This window comes from Falco biarmicus, chromosome 3 (assembly GCF_023638135.1).
Source record: "Falco biarmicus isolate bFalBia1 chromosome 3, bFalBia1.pri, whole genome shotgun sequence".
Lineage (NCBI taxonomy): Eukaryota > Metazoa > Chordata > Aves > Falconiformes > Falconidae > Falco > Falco biarmicus.
In genome coordinates this window covers 83,810,348-83,832,846 of record NC_079290.1, presented here as the reverse complement: position 1 = coordinate 83,832,846, position 22,499 = coordinate 83,810,348, and the positions used below count along the sequence as shown (strand labels likewise).

At 38.8% G+C, this 22,499-nt stretch overlaps 1 protein-coding gene across 7 annotated transcripts in view; it reads left to right on the top strand.

Annotated features, from left to right (window-relative positions):
- CTNND2 (catenin delta 2) overlaps window positions 1-22,499 on the top strand; it is a 681,093-nt gene that overhangs the window by 605,344 nt on the left and 53,250 nt on the right. For all 7 annotated transcript variants that reach the window (XM_056332605.1, XM_056332606.1, XM_056332603.1 and 4 more), the window contains one exon: window positions 1,370-1,520. In XM_056332605.1, the coding sequence (XP_056188580.1) occupies window positions 1,370-1,520 (151 nt within the window). The remainder of the gene's footprint in view (window positions 1-1,369; window positions 1,521-22,499) is intronic.

Genomic DNA, 22,499 nt, shown 5'->3' with positions numbered 1-22,499 from the left:
AAAGAGAAGGGTCATCCTGATCTGAAAATCCTAAGGCTTATCGTCCTAGTTTCTGAAATATTTGAAATATTTCAAAGGCTAAGGGCTTCCAGAACTTTGTCTTCACCTTCCAGGTACCATGGCAGGATAAGCATCCATGCCATAGCACTGAAAGAAGAGAGCAGCTCTGGTTCAATAAATTTATTTCAACTGTCAGTATGAGGAGCATGAATATGAACTTTATGAAAGATCCAGAGAAGAGTTCGGGATGTAGTAAGGATAGTGGATGGCTTGTTTTGAAATGGGCTGTCCTGAGAAGACCTGCACATCCTGCAGGTGTCCAAACATCTCGAATTTGGCAATACTCATAGATTTTAAAATCACAAGGTCACAGTTCAGTTTTGTTTACATTTTTTCCAACTTCTGGAGCTGACAGTGGAATGGAAGAGGATAGTATAGTTAATCTTTCATTCCTTCAGGGAACCCCAAGCTGTGCAGCATTGGATGGACCTCCTAGTCATGGCATGCTGCGCAGATCTCATCCATGGAGAGGTTCACTGGAATGATAGTCTTAGAGTATTTTCTTAGAAGTAAACAACCCTATTCATCATTTCTACTGTCAAACAAAAAAGTTGTTCACATGAGAACATGCTGTTTCACTTTGAGATAAAGACAAGGGCATGCCAGTAATGTCATGCCCAGCTGCCAAGTGGGAGATGCCTACAGGCTTCTCCAGTACAGTCAGCAGCTGGGTTTATCCTGCAGCCACATGGTACATGCAGCACAGCAGTGCAGGCCAGCACCTCCCTCAGGTCAGTTCCTATGTGAATCTCTAACTCCTCGATGTACAATAGTTGTCTGGTTAGGACCTCTGCAGTTGTCAAAAACAGATATATAATTGTCCTCATTTTTCCTTCTGAACAAGTTGACATTCAGAAGAGAAGTTGTAACAGCATTTTCATGTTTTTAGACTGAATAGTTCTTAAGGTAATAACAAAGAAATACTTAGACCTATTGAACATGTTTTGTAATACATATTTTGTAATATAATTTTAGTTGTTTTAGCAGTGAACAAGTATTATTAGATGTTGCATAGGAAATGCTGATGCAAAAAAAGTCATCTGCAGACTTGGGCTGTAAAAATGTAACCAGGTGTCCTAAGAGTAAAGGCAATTCATCATCTAATTTCTCTGCCACCATAAAAAATGAGTGCAGATTTCCAAATCAATTGGTTGCCTAGCATTATAAATGCAATTATTTCCCCTTATTTGAGTTTGCATCCTCTCACTTCTGTTATCCCTTACTCTGTATCTGTTATAACCTCAGATGCCTTGTTTTCTGTAGAGGATTTCTCACTTTCTTCTTCATGGTCTCCCTTGTGTTTTTACAGTGGTCAGTGTACATCCGTGCTGCTGTCCGCAAAGAAAAAGGATTGCCAATCCTGGTGGAATTGCTTCGAATAGACAATGACCGGGTGGTATGTGCAGTTGCTACAGCTTTACGAAACATGGCCTTAGATGTCAGAAATAAGGAGTTAATAGGTATGTTCTTTCCAAACAATCTATCTGTTGTGTGGGTTTGGGTTTTTTTTCCAGTTTGCAGCAGAATGAGCACAATGAAAACAATTATTCTTACATTTCTAGCACAATTTCTTTAATTCTTTCTCTGATGTGTCATATTCAGATTTTATGTGACAGCTTAATGCTTTATTGCAAGGAATTGTTAAATTAATTAAATATCATGCAGTGTTTCATATCTGTCATACTGTAATCTCCAAAAGAAAAGCAATGGCTTTGGTCTGCTTTAGCACTTCATTCCTAGGCCAGCAGGAACACTTGCATCTTCCAGATCGAGGATCTAAGAGCAGCCACTCCAGATCCTCAGGTTATCTATTGCAAGTAATCTTGGGGTCATGAAGGGACAAATCATAAAGACTTTAAGATGGTTCCAGGAATTTACTGGGCAGATTGGTAGCTCCAGAAAGAGAACTGGGAGATGCTTGATTCACAAACGTATGCAGTTAAGGAAGAGGACAATAGTTTACATGAATCAGTGTTGCCCCTTAATTCTGATGGTATGGTAAGCACACATCTTGGGGTTTGTAGTTGTTTTAGTTGACGTTTATCCAGACACTGTGGATCATGAAAATCTTGCATCTTCTACCTTTTAAAACAATCATTTCCTTGATTTTGAACTATTTCAACAGTCATGACAAAATTATTTCTGCTTCTGCTGTACATTAAGAGCATATTTTTTATTCATTTTTGCTTACTTGTTAATTTGTTAGCATCACAGCATACTTCTCTGCTTTTAATTACAGAATTCCACAGGTAGATACCTTGGTCGTATTTGATTATTTGTATCCAGTGCTATCTCAGGGTTAGTGCTTCATTGCAGGAATGCTCTGCAAGTCCTTAAAACAAGACAATTGCTCGTCTCATGTATTTTATGAACTAAAGAGACTTCATTAACAAAATGTTGTAAAGCAAATAGAGGTAGAGGTTGGTGAATAGTGTAAACCTACTGTGATTGCCCAGGGATTGAACACAAGACTGATGCTTTACCTGCAAGACTAGTGTGCTTCTTGCAGCTTTGGCTTGTGTTATAGTTGGTGAAATTGGCATGAAATTAATTTTGTTCTATGTACTGCATTCAGCTTTCACGGAGCACGATGCTGCATATGTGTTCTTAGTGGGGTTTTTTTGTTGTTTTCTAGGAATTTTAAAGTAGAAATTACTGCTGAAACAAGTATATCAGGCCATCAAATCTGGATTAATAACACCTTTTTTTTTCCACTCATGATTCCACCCCCACATTCTGTCTACAGCATGTCATAGTCTATCTTATTCCTTTATTTGTAGAACTTCCTCTACAGGGTTCACAGACCACATTCATACTGAGTTATCTTCTATAATCTCTTCTCTCTATTTATTGACATCACAAAAAACTCCGTACAGTTGAATTTACAGAATATAAACATTGTTTGTAATGCCATGAATTAGACTATATATGGTTGCATTTTCTGTGCTCTGATTATTATTTTTTAATTGAAAGGTTTTTTTCCTTCTCATATCTGCACATTTCATTTAGGAAAGTAAGACTATACTTGTGAAATGGAGCTGTCTTACTGTGATGTGCCGTTCAAAATACTGGGCCAATTATAGATAATAAGCTTGCACAACCCCAGCATTTTAATATTTTATTAAATTATTGAAGAACATGTGGTATAAAAAGGTGGAAAAAATCTATTGAAAATAATTACCTAATAAATGTATTTATGTAGCCAACTTGTAATAGCTGTACAGTGCTGCTCAGATTTAAGTTATTCATGGGGTGAATCTGGGGAATTGGACTTCATAACTGCAATACACATTTGCTGCAGTTTAAAAACAGTCTAAACATGCCAATATGACAGGGAAGTTATGACTATAATTCCTGAGCCATTTTAGCTGTGATCTTTATATGTTCATTTCTTCAGCTTTCATTATTGAACTTCAAAGAAACATAACAATGGTCATTATTTCACTTGTTCCTGAGTATTTATTAGTGAACAGGGCATATAGAGCTGATTTTCAGAAATGCTAAACACTCGAGTTAGTGAAGAAGTTCAACTCATGTTGTAGGTTGTCTATTTTTGTGAACGCTGCTGTTCCATACATTCTGTGATGTCTTAGCTCTTGTCACGGAAAGGAGGACTCAAAAGGGGCTTCTTCAGGTTAGTCACTCAAACATCTTTCGGCCTAAGCGGAATCAACATTCTGTTTATCTTTCCTCTTTGCAGTTTTTGTTGGTGCATCATATTCTTGTGGTGACAAACTCTATCTCACAAACTGGAATTTCCCCCTTAATATAACCTTTTTTAAAGGTGAATTTTCCAATTGTGTGTATAGTAAAATTACGTAAGTAGAATTGAGTTGGTTGGATTTTTTTAATGCATCTATAAAGCTTTCTTTTCAGTGGTGCTGTGATTCCATTCCTGGCTGACAAAAATTTTACTGATATGTGCCAGAGAATGAAGTATTTCTTACTGCTGCTGCCAAGCAGCCCATAAATCAGTGTTGAGGCATCTGGCAAATATATCAGAAAGCTTGCTAAAATCCACTCACCTGTACCGAACTACAAAACAAACAAAAAGACTCCGTTCCTAAATGGCCAGAGGTTTCTTTCTAGACTTCATTGGGTTGACCAATATGTTTTGTTTTTCACACAAATCAAGTGTGTTGATATATTGCTAAAGGCTGGTGCCAAGCTTCTCTTACAATTTATCTGAGCCATCCCCATAACAGCATTTTCTTTATTTATAGGGAGGTCTTCTTCCTGGATTTGATTTCAGGCATGGTCCATGTCCTTAAAAGGACCCTCTTTTTTCTTCTTCTCCATCACTTTTGCATTGTGGCCTGTGTCCCCAGGCTGAAACAGCAGGCATGCTCATCTTTCTCCATCTCAAAACTAAACTGCACTCAAAGAAATGGTGAACCTGGCCTACGTAGTACTGTCACCAGCACGTGGTTTTCCCTCCTCAGGCATGCCACCCAGATGTGTTCCTGGTCATGGTCAGACCACATTCATGTTCCACTTGCCTTTCAGAACCCTCGTCTGCATGTAATAGCACCCACTCTACGTTGCTTCCCAACAGTGCACCCCATGGGAAGGTTTATCAGCCTTTTCTCTCTCCCAGTACTGCCACAGCTGGGGGAAGTGGTGCTGTGTGTCTGGAAAAGACCTACTACTGATATTGCCTGTTTCGTTCTTCTTTGGTTCCAGCAGTCTGCATATTGCCCCTGTGTCCCTCTGGTACCCCAGCATCTTCCTGCTTCTTGTCACATGCTCTGTAAGCATTTTGGAAGTCTGCATTTTATTCCTTGAAGCAGGTTCTGTCTCTGCTAAGCTTCTCCTTGGGGCCATTAGCTTCTCCCTGCAACCCCACTAGATGCTTCTGAGTTAGCCAAAAAGCACATATTTTTTACTTTTGATGGTTCACTAGATAGAAGAAAATCACATTTGTCCCACAGGTCCTCCAAGAGCTTTGCTGATGACCTCTGTGCAGTTATGTCATCCTCATATTCCTTCATCTTTCCATCTCATGAAAAAAAAAGGGAGGGGAGGAAGGGGAAGGAGAATAACAAACCCACCCTTCTGCATCCCTCAGCACTACATAGAGGACTTAATCTGAGGATATGGCATTATTCTTCCTCCTCCAGGAATGTAATTTTTAACTTAAGCATTACCTTGCAGACCTGCTGCTTCTGGCAGTGCCACGGCAGGATGCCAGTCAGACTGGTGCCTCACGCCAGAGCTGTCCCACCACCTTCCCTACAGTAAGCGCACCTGCAGACTTTTATTCTTTAAAGCCATACTTCATTGGAATGATGTCAGAAAATTGCCAACTTAGAATAAGCTTTATTTTCTTTAAATAGGAGAAACTTGGATCAGCTGGGCATGGCAGAAAGGCTTAAAAATAAACCTGTGTCCTGTAAACACCATCTCTGCAGGATGAATTCTTTCCTTGCAGTATGCTCCAGCAACCTTCAGTGGCTTTCTGATTCAGACACCTTCCACACAGTCCTCTGGGCTTCTAGGAAGCTTTCTGTGGGTCACCTGAGCCTGCACTATGGACCCTGTGTCCTACTTTAGACAAACTCTCTTTTCCTCCGTAGAGTCTCCCAGCCAGCACCAGTGCAGCAGCCTCCCTTCTTGCTATTCCTCTCCCCAAACTACATGAGAGAAGGCTTTTTAAACCAAGATTCCCCATTCAGTCCTGGAAACAAATCAGCTTCATCTTTCTTTTATCTGAAACACAGCCAGCAGTTTTCCTCTCTGCTGCCATCCATGACCTCTTTAACAAAAAAAGAATATTAAATGTACAGTTAATTGAAAAAAACTATGTGACTTGTTATTCTACCTACACAAGCAGATACAGACTTTGTCAGTGAAATTTTTAAAAGACGAATTTCTGTCCCCAAAATTTGCATTTGCATTGTTCTTGTGTATGCACAGTGTTTACCTTTGATTTTAAAAGACAATTATTGTGGCTTTTTGAAGTGCAATAGGTGGTCTTTCAGAAGAATTAAGCTGATTTTTCAGGCTGCCCCAGATGAGAAATTTCTCACTATTCACATACAGCAGAATATGTACAATATAGGATTTGCCTTCTTGTATTAGTATTGAATTTCATACCACTTAGTGATAAGTCCACACGGTAGAGGCTTTGGAGTGAATGCAGAGCTGGAGGTAAAATTTGTAAAATTTCAATGCAGTTTTGTGCTTCAGGTGTTTCTGTCAGTTTTCTCTTACCCTGACAGTGGTTTCTAATGCTGTTCTGGGTCAGTGTTGATTTAGAGAAGTATTGTACTGGTATTTCAAGAGCATCATTTTTTCTTTTGGCCTGTACTTCTGTGCTCAAATGAAAGATATTCTTAGAGACTGGAAGTATTTACATCATTCACCCTTGAAAAAAGAAAATGACAATTCCACCTGAAGGTTTTTGTTGACTTCCTGTCCTGTATAGAAGATATGTCCTTAAGTATTCCTTCCCATAAAATGTGTAGAGGATCCATGTGTCTGTTCAGGGCTCTAGATTCTAGGGAGTTTGATGGCATAACCTGAAGTGTTGCAATACCTCAGACATCCTTTTTTGTGGCCATTACTGTAAAAGCATGATTCAGATCAGTGAAGTTAGTGGTACAATTTCTGCTACCTTCACAAGGTTTTGAGTAAAGTGCTGAAACAGGGTCATTTTTTAATAATTGTTCCTGAGTTGGGGGCTGCAGGGTGTCAGTACTGAATTATTCTCAATTCACTACTCATCTGTTGGTAATGCAGCTAGAAAATATGCACAAAATTCAAGGATAGCGTATCAATTAAATTGTTTGTTAATGTGCGTTGGAACCTGCTTAATCCTGCTGGGTGTCTCAAAGTTCATTGTCCAATATAAAATACTTGTATTAGACTCCCTTATAGTTGGCTGGGAGAGAGAGAGACTCCCAGAAAGTGATGTGTTTTATCTAACATGATAAAATGGATCTCACCCTGTATTATATTGTCTCACCATTGTTGAGTGAAAAAATTCTTGGCAATGTGTAAACTGCCACTGAGTGTATGCCTTGCCATCTCATGAGCAATGGGAGTCGATTCGAGTGCTTGAAATAACTGGTGTTTGTTTCAAAGTTTTATTGCTAAACTTGAGAAAGTTTGATTGAATTATGTATCAGGAGTTCACAACTCTAATGAATTGATAAACATGAGAATAATTGAGGTTGTAAGGAAGCTCAGGAGGTCATCTTGCCCAGCCTTGCACTCAAAGCAGGGTCAGGTATGTCATTTCAAAGTGTGATACTGATTCTCATTTGGAAAGATTTTATTTCAGCTGTTAGGTTGAAAATACATCAAAACAAGTATTTGTATTCTCACAGTAGAATGTCATTCTTCTGGAGCATAACTAACTACATGGGGTTCTCCTGTCTTAGAAGATGGCCATATCGTAAGACTGTAACTTTGTTTCAGTATTAGTAATAAATCCAAGTAAAAACACTGTTCAGTTTTGTAGTTACAAGAACAGCAGCTGTAAGAAAATCTAACTCCTAGTAATGTACATTGATAGAGAATATGGGGATGGGTTGGGAGATTGTTAAATCAAATGTGCAACTTTCATTCCACTTAGAATGTCTACATGCAGTTTTATCTTTTTAACTGTGAGCACCCCTGAATTTCTCACATGTAACATCTGCAAGGATCTGAGAGATAGTGATTTTTTTTATTGAATGTTTAATTGACTTATAAACTATCTTAGTCACTGAAATGTTAAATTGACATAAATTTGCAATGCACAAGATGTCAGAAAGCATTAATCAGGAATTATAGACATTTGTTCAGAAGAAGGTGAAGACAGATTAGATGCTGCAGTTTCTTTAATTTGTGTCAGTTTTTATTGCACTTCATTTTTAGTATTTAATAGTTGAGCTGTGCAAAACCTATATTACAATAAACAGATACATGAATAAGAAGAGGCTGTCATCAAGAAGTTGATTTATGAAATGGAAGGTATGGTTATGCATTAATAGCTGGTGCTCCTTACTCTGTATCAGTGAAGAGAAAGATGTTAGTTTAAGGTGGTGAATGCCTAATTAAATTTTGATGTTTTATAACACCTATACAGCAAAGTCCAGAATCCCTGGTTTCTAGTGTTGTATACATAAATGAGCTGAGAATTCAATCTGGTAGTAGTTTAAATGTTAAATATTTTTCCCATTATAGTGTAAAAGCTGTGTGTCAAGGAGATTTTGACTTTTCATGTTCTTTCAGCCGCTTGTGCATTGACTTTTGCTCCAGTTAATTTCAACTATATTTCTGACAAGAAGACCTGGTAGTTACAGAGGTTAGGGAAGGCTTCTTTCCTCAGTCATTTCTTATTAAATAACATTCTCAAGTGAAGGGATTTAGGGGGAAAAACAGGGTGGTAAAACTGAATTCTCATTTTTAGTATCAAAGTCAAGATCAAGCATTTACAAGACTAGATAAGTCTATTACATCTGAACTTCCCTGTTGCCTAAGTATGTCTGGATTTGAAGGGATTTTTCTGTACTGTGAACTATCTAAAAAAATGGTGTTTCAGCTAGTTGGGTAGGCTGTGGACAGTAGAGAAAAAATGGCAACTCTATATGTTCGACCCACTTAACCTCTATCACCTAAAGGTGATATCATCGTGTGGTGGAAAGGGTCCTGTGAGAACCTAGAGAAGTAGCAGAGACTCAAAGGCTAACTTTTGGGTGACTGAAGATAAGCAAGTAATACCACATCAGAAGTTGTTCTGGTAATGCAGAATAAGCACCGTCCTGCTCCTCTTTAATAATTTGGTAAACTTTGCAAAGGCAATTAGTGAAAAAGCACTACAATTTTTCATTGTTACTAAAACCAACAGAAATAACTGTGTACAGGCTCAGATCTAGGACAATGAAGTATACCACTTTCACAGATCTATTTTTCATAGTAATGCCAATTCAAAGAGTCACACAGCATTTCATCTCCGTAAAATGAGATCAAGATACCTCACAAATACTAACCATAACCCAGACTTCAGGCAGGTATTCCTCATAGCAGAATAGTCAATGGAGAAGTGCCTGCAAAGTGCCTGTATTTCTATTTAAATGCCAGAGTTCCAAGAGAATCATCTTCAGTATTGCACCATTACAGCTTATCTGGATGAAAATGATAATTTTAAATGATGACGTATAATATTTTAAGGTTTGTAATCCTTAAAGTCTTTATTATAGGTTTTATAAGTTTGTATTCAAATTCAGTATTACTGAAGATTAAATTCTGAGTGCAAGTCATAAAAGTAACAAAATCTTGTGGCGGTTGCCCAGGAAAGCCTAGATTCAGTGTGACTGCCATAAACAATACCACCAAAAAGCAACAAGCAGCCAACAGATGCGTGTTTTCACTTCATTGATGTGCATTTTGCACATAAGAAGGTGCTCCAAGTTGCACCTTACATTTTGTTTGAGACAAACAATTTGTTTGGTTCTGTTGTTCTGCACAAGGTAGAAAGCAATTAAACTGTAACCATATCCACTTTTCTCACTCCAAAGATTGACATTTCAAACAATTCATTATTAATTTTCATCTCTGTTTCTCAGTTTGTTCATGCTGAGAAATGCTACTTTTCTTTTGAAAAATTCAGAGTTCTGATCTAAAAAGTGCATATAATTCAGTCATATATTCCATAAAACATACAAAGGTAGAAATTTAGATGTCACAAACTGCCAAAGTAATTTTAAAAGTACTTTTAAATCCAGGAGGAATTATCCTAAATCTGCAAAGCAGTTCTGAAAATCCAAGTTTTGTGACAGCCTTACATTAACAGATAAGTGTATCAAAACAGATGTTTCCAGCCTGTTCTGTATCTGCTTCAATTCATGTAACAGTGAGCTAGTTTTATTCTATGTAAGATGCAAAATTACCTTTTCTCCTGAAATCCTTATCAACTTAAGTGATTTTCAAATGACAGAAATTACATATATGGCATTTTTTACTGAAAGCACTTCTCCTTGAAGAAACTAGAACTCCTATCCTATACTTGACACATGTCAGTGAAAGAGAGTAGAACATGGCAGGTGAATTAGCATTTGATAAAGTAACATCCTTTTCTTCTCGCATGTGAAGAGCCTGGAGTGGTGCTGGGGCACTGTAGTTGCAAAGGATTTTGGAGGTGGAGCTAAGAAATGGCAATTTTTTTAATTATTTTTTTTTTATTAAAAAAAAAAGGATGAATGGGTGTCAATTACATCTAAGCTATTTATGGATTGCTTCCAGTCATTAATAGTAATTTTCTCTGTGCATCTACATCCTTGCACTCTCTAAATTAGTGTAGCAGTTTTTGCAAAATCTTGTGCAATCCTAGTTCCCAAGTTAGATATTCACAGGTGAAGTGGTGATACACAATGTCCCTCTCCCCACATGTGGCTTTTGAGACAGATTTCTATTTCAGCGTCCCTAAACATGTCTTCTGCATGTTTCAGAGTGGTTGTTGCTTAAAAAGGAAGAATGTTAAGGACAAAACCCAAACACTCTTCACAAAGGTGACACTGGTAGGAAACTCAGATTGCAGGAACATAAAAGATTTCTGTGCCCCTGCATGGGAGGACTGTACTGACAAGATGTAGGCTAACACAGAAGTAAAATACCTGTAGATAGGTAATACTGATGTTTGTCATCATCCATTAGATAAATACTTGCACCATAAAATGTCTCATTTTCCAGGATAAAAATATGACAAAGGTAAAAGATACAGATTCAGTGTACAAAGAATGCAGGAGTAGGAAATGGTACGAATGTCTGGATTCTTACAACTGACATTCTAGCTCATTGCAGTTAAGTTGAATTTAGTTTTTCTTTCCATTCCTGACCATCAGGTGCTTATACAACATCTCTCATTTTTAGCAGTTGCCCCAGTATACACAGATGGTGATTTCATTTCTTTATTTAGTTAAATGCATTCTATGCCAAAATACGGGTGATACTAGTGTTAATTTAGTCTTTGACAGTTATAAAAAGGGAACTCAGTCTCATACTTGTTGGTTTCTGCATTGGCATCTTCAGATGCGTTTTCTTACAGAATAGTTGTTCTTCATGAAGTACTTTGATGTAGCATTTGCTTGCTTGTAAAAACTAAGTTTTTACATACACTAGTTGTTTCCATCATTTATTACGGGTTTTATTGTTAAAGGCTCTTGTTTCAGACAACGTTATTAAAACTTCAAATACCCTTCTGCTGCACCCTTTACAAATGAATTCTTGTGTTTCCTCATGAATATTGTAACTTTACAAGCATATATTGTCTCCAAAAAGGCACTATCTGGGACTGACTGGAAGCACTGTCACTATGTGTTAGCTTTCTGCTCATTTCTATGGTTCTTCTTTTGCACCCCTACTTAACAAGCAATTTTAAAAAAAAAATCCATATCGGCTGTTTCATGCTTATAACTGCTGGGATTGAATAGCAGCAGTTTTGTAATATGCAGTTACAAAATATTAAAAGGGTAACAAATTCTTATCATCTGAAATAAGTGAAGAAATAATCAATTTGCTGAGGGGCCTTATTATCATAATTCCATACAGTAAGAATGTGATTCTGGTACTTAGTATCTCAATGGGCTCAATTAAACAAAAATAAAGAAATTTAGTTTTCCTCCCAAGGAAAGCCTAGAGAACCCTTGGAATCAGATCAAAGCCCCATTGATCTCTCCATGGCATCTCTATGAAATGATTTGAAATCTGGTATTACTGATACAATCTTTAGTATTATTATGTTTTTCATTTTCCTTTTGCTTCCTCTTGTGGCTGCATTATACAAGAGATTGTGCTAACATGAAAAAGATATAATGACTACCCCCTAGAGTTAGCAATTTTATAGATGCATAATGTATAATACATTATAATGATAGATCAGACTTCGGGAATTGATCTAAGAAAGTATTTATATGCATTACTGCTTAAACCCATGTTTTTTGTGTAAAAATGTAATATGCCTAGTGCAGATTGAAAGATCAGGTTAAGACTAAAGAATACAGCATTTTATTAAAACTTACAATTGAAGGTATTTCTTTTTCTCAAAGGAACTAGATAATTGGTATTTTAGATACTATCCCTCCTGTACTCCAGAATGAAGATTTTGAACAAACTTAATCAGAAAACCACCCCCAAAGCGATCATTTGAGAATTTTCAGTATATTGTGGAGCCCTACCCTACAGAAAGAAATGGAAATAAAATCTACCTTGGTGCTAGTGCTTTATAAACCCCAATGAATGCACAGGGAAGGAATCACCAATAAAATTCAAAAGTTACTTGTCGTTGTGGGTAGTCTTAGCTGTTAAGTAATTGCTGACAGTCTGGGATACATATACTAAGAAATTAATGGGGGTACTAGATGATCTTGTGCCAGTTTGCCTACTTTTAGTCCATGTAAGGCTAGAAAATGAAGTTAGCTGGGTAACTTAAAATGCATTTGAAAATTAAACTCACTTTTGAAGTTTGTAGGGAAGGCTTCAGTCTGCCAGTTCAACAAAAGACAGAATTTGGTCTTACTGAATCCGTTGGGCTTGGAAGGGATCTCTAGAGGTCAGCTAGTCAAACATCCTGCTCAAGGGAGGTCCAGTAAGAGCAGGTTGCTCAGGACCTTGTGCAGTTGATGAAGGGATGGTGGTTCCTTAACCTCCCTGGGCAACCTGTTGTACTGTTTGTCTACCCTCATAGTAAAAATTCTCTTCCTTTTATCAGTTGGAATTTCCTATGTCCCAACTTGTGTCTCTTCTTTTTCTTAGGCTGTGGAGCTCTTTAAGATGAGTCTGACTCCATCTTCTCTACACCATCCCATTAAGTAGTTGTAGACAACAGTAAGATCTCTCCTTAACCTTCTCTTAAGGCCCAGAAAATGCAATTCATATATGGCCATGTGTTCCAAGCCCCCGTCCACTGGGATTGTTCCAGTATTGCAGTGTCTTTCTTGTACTTCTTGCACAAAGACTTGCTATGTCTTTGACCTTAGGGAGAGCAAAGCTGGGCGTGATACTCCAGATGCAGTCTGGAGGCAGAATCATTTGAGTCTAGAGGAAGAATCATTTCTGTGATTCATTGGCTGGACCCTTACCCCAGTACAGCCCAGGATGTGGTTGGCTGCCGTTGCTGCAAGGACACATTGTGGATTCATGACTGACTTGTCTATCAGCACTGCCAGGTTTTGGAGTGGTTTTGAACACCTGCTTTCCAACTGGTTGTCCTCCAGCCTTGTGCTGGGGCAGGGGGTTATTTCATCTTAATTGCGGCACTTTACATTTGCCTTTGTTGAACTTGAAGTTCCTGTGCAGCTGTCCATCTGAATAGCAGTCCTACCCTCCAGTGTACTGACTTCTCTTTTCAACATCATATTGTCCACAGTCTTTGTGAGAATGCTTTCTATCCTATTATTGAGATTGTTAATAAAGATGTTAAACACCTGTGGGACACCACTGGTAACCATTTGCCAGTTGGATTTTGTACCAGCGATCACCACCTTTTGAGCCCAGCAGTACAGCCAGTTTTCCACCCACCATATCATCCACTTATCTAGCCAAGATCTCAGTAAGTTTATGGTGAGTAAGAAGTGGGTAAGCTGACATGTTTGTTGTTTCAAGCCATGCAGAGTAAACTCAGTAATTAGAAGTGGATAAACATTTTTTAAATGTGTTTAATCTCAGTGACATCATTGCATATACTTAAGTTACTTCAGGACAGGTTTCACTAAATTTTAAAGCACAGTTTCAGTGTGACAATATATAAGAACCAGGGTCAAATCATCTTATTGTGCAATCACGACCGTAAGAGGATAATTGCCACTAAATTCACTTAGACGTAGAAGTTTGCTTTATTTACCAGAGAGGGAATTAAAGTAATAGCTCAAAATGTTGCATTTTTACTAAAGCACTGTACTTGCAGTTTTTAAAAGGGAAATACTGTGGAATATCTTTAACTTTTTCTTTAGAATCAGTTACTTTAAAATCAGTGGAAACGTATACATGTAGTTTCCCTAGTGTTCAGTTGTGATGCCTGTTATTAAACTAATCTTAGTAATCACATGTAGACTAATTGATTCTGACCTGATCTGATATATAATTCAATTATAAAGCAGTAACATGAATTTTAAAGTATTGCAGATACATGGAAAAAATTTGTCACTGTAAGAAATGTAATCACAAACATCTGGTGTCCACATGCATTTCCGTTCTCTCCTTTTTTCTAACTTTCTTCACCTCTGTATATCATCTGCAAAATTATCCCCATATCAAATTGACATTGAGTCTCTTTAACTTAATCTTTACATATATATATCAAAAAATGCACAAGAAATAGATATGTGTGTATGTATGTATGTATGTATGTAGGATTTAATCCGACCTTTTATCTGCACCACAGAGGAAGTGAAGCTGTGTTGGGGAGTACACATGCATATAGAAAGGTACTGCATTCATTTTAAAAATGCATGTTATGGCATACAGTTGTGAAAACTAGAATAATATCTTGCTTAATTAATCAGCTTATTCTCATGAAAGCTAAAAGGAATTTTTCCATCCAATACCTGAGAAGCAAGGTTCAACTCAGAGTAACAAAGCAGTATTAAGGTGGAGTGCATAGGCTGCATAGTTGCTAATCATCATAACAATGTCAAACACAGGTGAAGTCTACTTTAAATCGATTAGTTAAGTTTGAGAGCAGGGAAAGTGAAAGTACAGCTGTTTTTTACCATGCTAATAACATCTGGGTAGAATCTTTAGGTGCTTGATGGTGATTTAAGAACTGAATTTCTATTTTTGGTCATTACATAGTCTTTAAGTAGACTGTTTTATATGGATGAATAGTTTATTCTGAAAAATAGAGTTGGATGCCAATGAAGTCACTTTGGTCCTTTGAAAATGTTGCACTTCCCCCACTACATCTATTTAACAGAAATAAATTCTTTTTTAAACATATTATATAAAACAGTTCCTTTTTTAATAGTGGAATTTCTATTTTCACTCTAAAATTGTAGCTTCTCAGTGGATAGAGTTAGCATCTTTAGGAAATTACAGTTCCCTCACATGGTAACTCACCCTGAGGCAGTCCATGGCAGAAGATATTCCTGCTGCCAGGCTCCCTCCAGCCTCTCATTAACACATCACTTCTACAGTCAAACCACTTATGTGAGTCACCACTGCCTGACTTACCGGTCAAAATGAGCTGGGTGAGCAAATTATTACTCTTTTCCTTTTACAGATGAACTTCTGTTAAACAGAATGAACTCAAGCCACACAATGCGCTGAATGGAGGGGTGGCAATCTCTGACTTGGCCCAGTAGTGCTTGTGAGCTCAAAATGTCATTATCTGGTAAATTTCCACATTTGCATACTGGGTGTCTGCCTGCACCCTGAAAGTTGTTTTATTTTGTTGGAATTCAGCCACTGTGAGTCCTACCATAGTATTATTGCACCACTGTAAATTATTACTTAACTACAAACCCTCTCTTCCCATTTCTTCCCCCCCCCCAAAAAAAAACAAAATACCCCAAAAAAGTGTTTTAATTCCTTCACATCTTTACTAGAAAATTAGAAAAACAAAACAGGTAAGCTGCATTCTTCAGCCAGACAAAAGCAGGCTTCTTTGGAATATGATGATACCAGTGTGTATGATTTCCCTATATAGGTATTAAATCTTCAGCATTTAAAGGTGTTATCCTCTGTTGTACAGTATTATACTGCAATGTCTAAATCAAGCCACAAAGAAAAGAACGTCTTCTCCTCTGTTGTCAGCCACGAACAATCCAAGATACCAAGTACATTACAAGCAAAGCCTTTGAAAAGGGGCTCTGAGGATGGATTTTTATGAATTATCCACTGTAGTTAAATCCATTCTTCTGCCTTGGGACTGAATATGTATATGCCTTATACTGAAGAGCTCAGCCTCTTCCTTGGGAGACTGAAATTCATCTCCTTCACTTGTAGCCCTATTTAAGCATCTTTCATTTACTGGGATGTTTCTGATAAGCTGTCCTCAGCTTACAAAAACTTCAAAGCTGAGGCAAAGTTATTAAAAAGAGAAAAAGAAAAAAAAAAAAACAAAAAACCTGCACCTTTAAGCTTCAAACAAGACAAAAATTGATTAAGAGTCAAAGATTAGCTTTGTTATAACTATTTCACATTCTTATAGATATCAAATGCTGTCTTTTTTTTACCCTTTTTATTTTAAAATCTACTTAAAACTTAAGAGATCAGTACGTATTATCCTGGCAATAAGACACTGCAATTAGGAGGAGCCCTGTGGCTCCATCTGGCAATGGCAGCAGCTGACCCAGAAGCCAGGATTGCTAAATCACCTGAAGGCTGATAACAAAGAGGAAGAATATTTCCTGGATTATGAAGAGGAGTAGAAGGAGCTCAGGTGTCTCTGCTTTCTGCTTCTCCAGATTCTGAAAGAAAAGGAACAGACAACAGGGAGAGTAAGAAAAGAAAGATGGTAGTCATATGGACTTGGGGAATTGTGCAGTTTTAAATGTGAGGAAGACAGATTTAGAGACCTGGATCTGGTGACTCAGGTTGCTGAAGCTGCCATTTCTCTCATCTCACTTCTTTCTTGAATGTCTTTTTTTTTTCCTTTTTTCCAAATACCAGGAAGTTAAGTGGTTTATTGCTTTTGCAAGATCATGTTACCTTATCTTCCAACCAGTGTGTTACACTCATTCACAAGCTTAAAGGGTACTTCATCTAAGAAGTGTATTTGCAGGGCCCCTGAACCACAGAGACCTCAAGTGAAGGTCTCAAATGATCATGATCCTGAAGAAGATGAAGAGTACTATCAAAAGCAGCTGTCATACTTCGATTGCAGGAGATCTGAAAATAAGCTCTCTACGCAAGTTCCTGCTAGCCATCATTCTGAGCCCATGAAACCAAGACATTTGCAGAATTATCTGAATTTTACCAATTAATCTAAGGGGAAAACAACTGATGCTGAATCAATGGATAGGCCTGTTGGTGAAAAGTGCTATGAGCTAATCCCTCAAGTTACAACTCCTCCTACTCCTTCAATACAGTATACACAACCTCAGTAAATAGTCCTGTCCTGTCTATCCCAGCCCATCACAAGCCTGCACTTTCTTAAGTTAACTCAGTGTCTGACCCTCCACCTCACAATAAGCCAGCAATTTACAGATCATCTCAAGAGGACACTATGCAGTCCACTTTTTATCCTCAGAAAAGCTTCCCTGACAAAGGCTCCATTAAAGGAACAGATTCAGACAACAGTCACTCTGTCTTAACAGCTGTTTTACAGTAAAACCTTACACGAGTGCTGCAAGCCCTTTAACTGTAAGTTTGAAAGTCCTAAACCCAAACAAGTCCTGAAAAATCAAGTTCAACAGATATTGGAATGGCCATCAAAATCACCCAATTCTTGCCAACCAATTTTGAAAGCACACAGCTCATGGCAGTCACCTGAGTTCAACAGTGGAATGGATGCCTTCAGAGCACAGGTTCAATGAGCCAAATATCAACCAAATAATGTTAATAATGTGCCTAATGCTATTCCTGTAAGACCTTCAGCACTCAAGGATGAGAAGGAAGATGATGGACACACTGTTGCAGCCACAACAAGAAGTGTAATTAACAGCAAAGGTGGTGTATTGAACTCCATAGAAACTGTAGTTAATATTTTTATACCACAAGGGGACATTCCAGAAGGACAGAGCAAATCTATTTCAGAGTCTGCAGAGACAACAGTATACTTCTGTCTTTGGACAAAGAAAAAGGTGAAAGGCTTCTTAGCCCCTTGGTGATGTGTGGGCCTCATGGACTAAAATTCCTGAAGCCCCTAGAGCTGCGCCTGCCATATAGTGATCCCAAAACCTGACAGGACAAGTCTCTTCCTGAGGATCCAAACTATATCGTTGGAGCAACCCAAGTCTTAGTCCTAATTGACCACATACAAATATTGTTAGCTGGCTGAATAAATTATGTGAAACTAAGATGGACCTTACTAATAAATTGAACCACTCAATTTCAAAGTCCAATAGAGAATCTTGCAAGTATAGAATCCCAAACCATAAAAAATACCAGCTGGACCATTTCTTTAAGTTCTACTGATTTTGGGTGCTTGACTCCCAATTTTCTTTATTGCAGTTCTTTAAGTAGACCATATGAAGACCTCATATGTTCAGAGACCCTGCTTTTTCTGTCTCGTTGTGATGATCTGCAGCCTCCAATAGATGCCTTCTCTGCCATATATCTAGTTATTCATGAAGACAGTCAGTAAGAATGATGCTACTGCAGTACAGTACCACAAAGAAGAAAGCAGTATACCTTGCTTGCAGATTGAAGTGGTATAGTTGGAGAAGTTGAATATGTCATTGAAGCTGAGATAGCAGTCCGTTTACTCTGTCTTCCTAGTTATTCTTTTTAGTTTCATTTGGACTTACTCTGTTTGGTCCTTATCTTTCCTGAAGTTCAGCAGTCAGACTTGTTGTGGTATTCCTCCATAAGCTTTACACAGAGGAACATATTATCTATATGTTCTGCCAGGAATAATAGTTAATATACTCCTGTATAACTGTCTTCCTCACAGCAACCCATCCTGTAACACATCCCTTCTTGTGATCCACTCGGGCTTCCTGATCCTTGTCTGCAGAATTATTGCTCAATAGGTTGTTCTTCATTCTGTGTTTCTGCAGATAATCATCTCCTGCCTGGGATATTATCCATTTGCCTTTAATGAATTCAACCCTCCTAAATCAAGAAAACTTAATTCTAAATCAGTCCTCAAATTCAGCCCCTGTCCTTCCAGTTTTCACCATCCATACCACTGACCATGACACTGGATGAATATAGACCAGGATAGAAGATTGTCTGCAGAACTTATATCAAAAATTTTCTACAGAATTCATTTGATACATGCTTCTGTTTCAATGATGAACCATTGGTAACTGTTCTGAGTAGCACCATCCAAACATTTTTCACCCTGTTTGCAGCAGTTCCTGTTAGCTTTCTCATGAGTGTTATGTGAGACTAGTCTTGTAGCCTTTACTGATGTCAGGATGAGAGAGATTCACAAGCTTTCCTCCATAGACCTTCTGCTACAGGGTGTTTTCTTTTAACCATAAAATGCACAAATATGCCATATTTTACTGGCACATTTACATTTTAATAGGTACAAAGTATCAATAGGTTACCAAAAAAAAAAACCAACCTCCTCTTGAAACCTTGTAAGTGACTCCATGCTACTGCTGTCATGATTTTGAATAGCCTGCTTTTCATTTCTGAGTTCTTTCTGTATTGTTCTTCCTCCCTGCAGGCTGCGTGTCTGCAAGGATAAAGGCTAACATCGTGAGAGTAAACTGCAGCTGCTCTAGCACTGTATTCCTCCCAGGGACGTACACTTATGCCCATTTTCCTCCCAAATTACAAAATGTCTGAAAAGTAGCATCAAGTTTCAACTGCTGCAACAACAACAACAACAACAAAAGCAGCATAGGGGTTTGGGGTAGCTAAAGCATGGAATGATGTAAAATCCTAACGGACTAGTGGTTCATGTTGAAGAAAGATGTGGGGTTTAAAGGCATGTGCAGCTGCATAGTAGTATATGCATGTACCAATACATAGAAACCATCTTAGTTTCCATTCCTGTTCTATCAATGAATACATATTTTCTGCTATGTTAGCTCATTTTTCCACTTGGATACTCTTGCTGCCTTCATATCCCAGAATATATTCGTATCACAGAGTGATAGTCCATTGTGTTATTAATGGTATAAATGATAGTCTGTTGTGGTCTGTATGCAGGTAAAATTCTGTTTAAAAATTGTACTGGAAGAAGAGACTAAACATGCATGTGCAAACATGAAAAGACATATTAATGTCATTTAAATATTTATTTCATTATGAACAGTAGCCTTTTTGGTAGAAGAGCAGCAAAGGGACTGTATGTGCCATCCGTTACTAGTTGATCAGATATAATACATATATGTTTTAAAACAGTTTCTTGTGATGTTTTTCCATTTGCTTTGGGCAGGGAGGTTGGTCTAGACAGACTCCAGACGTCCTTTCCAATCTCAGTTATCCTGCGTCTATATTCATGTAATTATGAAATTTAGTTGATATTAATACAAACATTTCTTCATGTGTATCTAAATCCAAATACTTCTATGAATTATAAGGAGAGCATTATCTAACTCAGTCTGTGAAAGGAAAAATAATTCCAGGACAAAGAGAACTTGCACATAAATGACAGATTTATCTTCTTTAATTTGTTTTCAGAAGAGGATTTCACAACTCAGAAGTGGGCCAGGTTCCAAGATATTCTGCAGGATGTTTACTTTTAATATTTGAAATAAATATGTGCTGAGGATATATTTCAGACATTTGCAAAGATAAAAATATGCATGTCAATATATCTGGAAGCTAAGAAATATCCAGTAGAATATCAATTGATAAGAGCATGCTTTATATTAATGATTTTTGAAGAACCTTTTTGGTATGGTTTGTCTCCTATAAATGTCATACAACATGACTGCAAATATTTCTCTATTGCTGATTATATTGCATAAGAAGCTTGTGTTGAAAGGAACTGCATCTCACTGAAAAGCAGATGCGCCAATACTAATATTCTGTCTCCTTCCCTTATTTTTTTTCACAAAAGTTTCATTTATCTGAGTGGAATGTTGTTGTTTTTTTTTAAGGGTAGGGCTATGATCTTTAAGATCTATTGAGTTTAGTGATGCCATTTATAAAGAGTGTTTAATATAACAGTCAAAGGGAAGACCAGTGGCATTTGCTATTGCATTGCATCAGATCCATCCAGCTGCTTGACACTGGATTTGATTCATAGGCAGGAATTTTAATTGGGTGTTTCTGCTAAGTCAAATGAGCTGGGAACCAGCTTGTGCTGCAGAAACACTGTGGCTAACGGGAGCAAAATCTGTAATTTTTTGACAAAGTGAAGACTAACGTTTGCTTGAGACAGTGATAAATTAAGCCTTACCTCACTGCCTCAGCTTGGCTTTATGAGAGCAAGATCATGCCAAAAAAAGGTGGTTTCTTTTTTGACAATCATAGATACTTCTTGTGGCGATTTATTTTTTTCTTTTACCAGATTATTCATTATTGGGTTTTGTTATGGGCTCGGACTTTGTGTTTGTGATACTGGGGTCAGGTATTTGTGTGGGGTTGGGGTCGGGGCTGGGGGCTGGAGACGGAGGCAGGACTGAGGAGCCAGGCTGAGGGTTAGTGCTCAGTTAGTGCAAAGCCTTAACAAATGTGGTCTCACAATTGATACTCCATCATCTGAATCCCCCTTACAGCTGCAAAATCACTCTTCCTTGGTTGGCCCAGTTCTCTCACAAGCCTTTGTGCCCTCATGTGCCAGGCTCTAGCTCCTGCCTATTCACATGCTGAAGCAGGCCGGCCTCCTGCACCCCAGGCCCCCGCCATGTGCCTCCCCCAGCTGCCTGCCAAGGCGCTCCAGCACCCTGCAGTGCTGGCCCGCTGCCCTGGCCAATCAGCTGCCACCTCACAAATGCCTGCCTGCTGCCCTGGCCAATCAGCTGCCACCTCACAAATGCCTGCCTGCTGCGCTGGCCAATCAGCTGCCACCTCACAAATGCCTGCCTGCTGCCCTGGCGCCCCCTCTCTGCCTCAGTGGCCTCGGCCCCTCCTGGGCACAGGCTGAGGGCTGGGTTGGGAGAGGGGGAGAACGCGCAGGGCCAGGAAGGTGGGATGGGGCTTAGGTTTTGAGCATCTGCACAGGGTGAGGGCGAGGGGGCTGAGCTCGCCTTCCAGGAGGAGGGATTAGGGTTGGGAGTTAGGGAAGGGCTTTGGGTGAGGACTGGGTGTTCTCTGAAGGCTTCATGGTAAGCAGTTAGGGTGTGGGTTGGTGGCTGAGTTGGGAGTGGCAGTGAGGGCCAGGGCTGGCGTTAGGGACAGTAATTTAAGGCTGCCAACCAGAGCAAGGGTTTAGGGTGGGGATAAAATAAAGAGGTGGGCGGGTTGTCTTTGGCTTTGTGCTAGGGCTTGCTGTTAAAGGATGAGAGAAGGGTGGTGGGATAATGGTTAGGGGTCACGTTACAAGGGCTTAGGGTTAGTGGTCAGAGTTAGAGTAAGGGCTTAAAAAATGTGGTCTCACATTCACTGCACTAACTGCTTCGCCATCATTTCAATTGCCAAGAAAATTTTTAAAAATCCATGAGTCAGCAGCATGCCACAGCAGCAAAATGAGCGAGTAGCCCTGACAGGGCTGCATTGTGAGTGTTGCCAGCAGATCGATGGAGGTGAACATCCCTCTCTACATACCAATGGTGAGGCTGCTCCTGGAGTACTGGGTCCAGTTCTGGGCTCCCTCATACAAGAGAGACATGGACATATTGGAGCAAGTCCAGTGAAGGGCCTCAAGGATGATTATGGGACTGGGTTATACCTCCTGTGAGGAGAGGCTGAGAGAGCAGGGACTGTTCAGCCTAGAGGAGAGGAGGCTC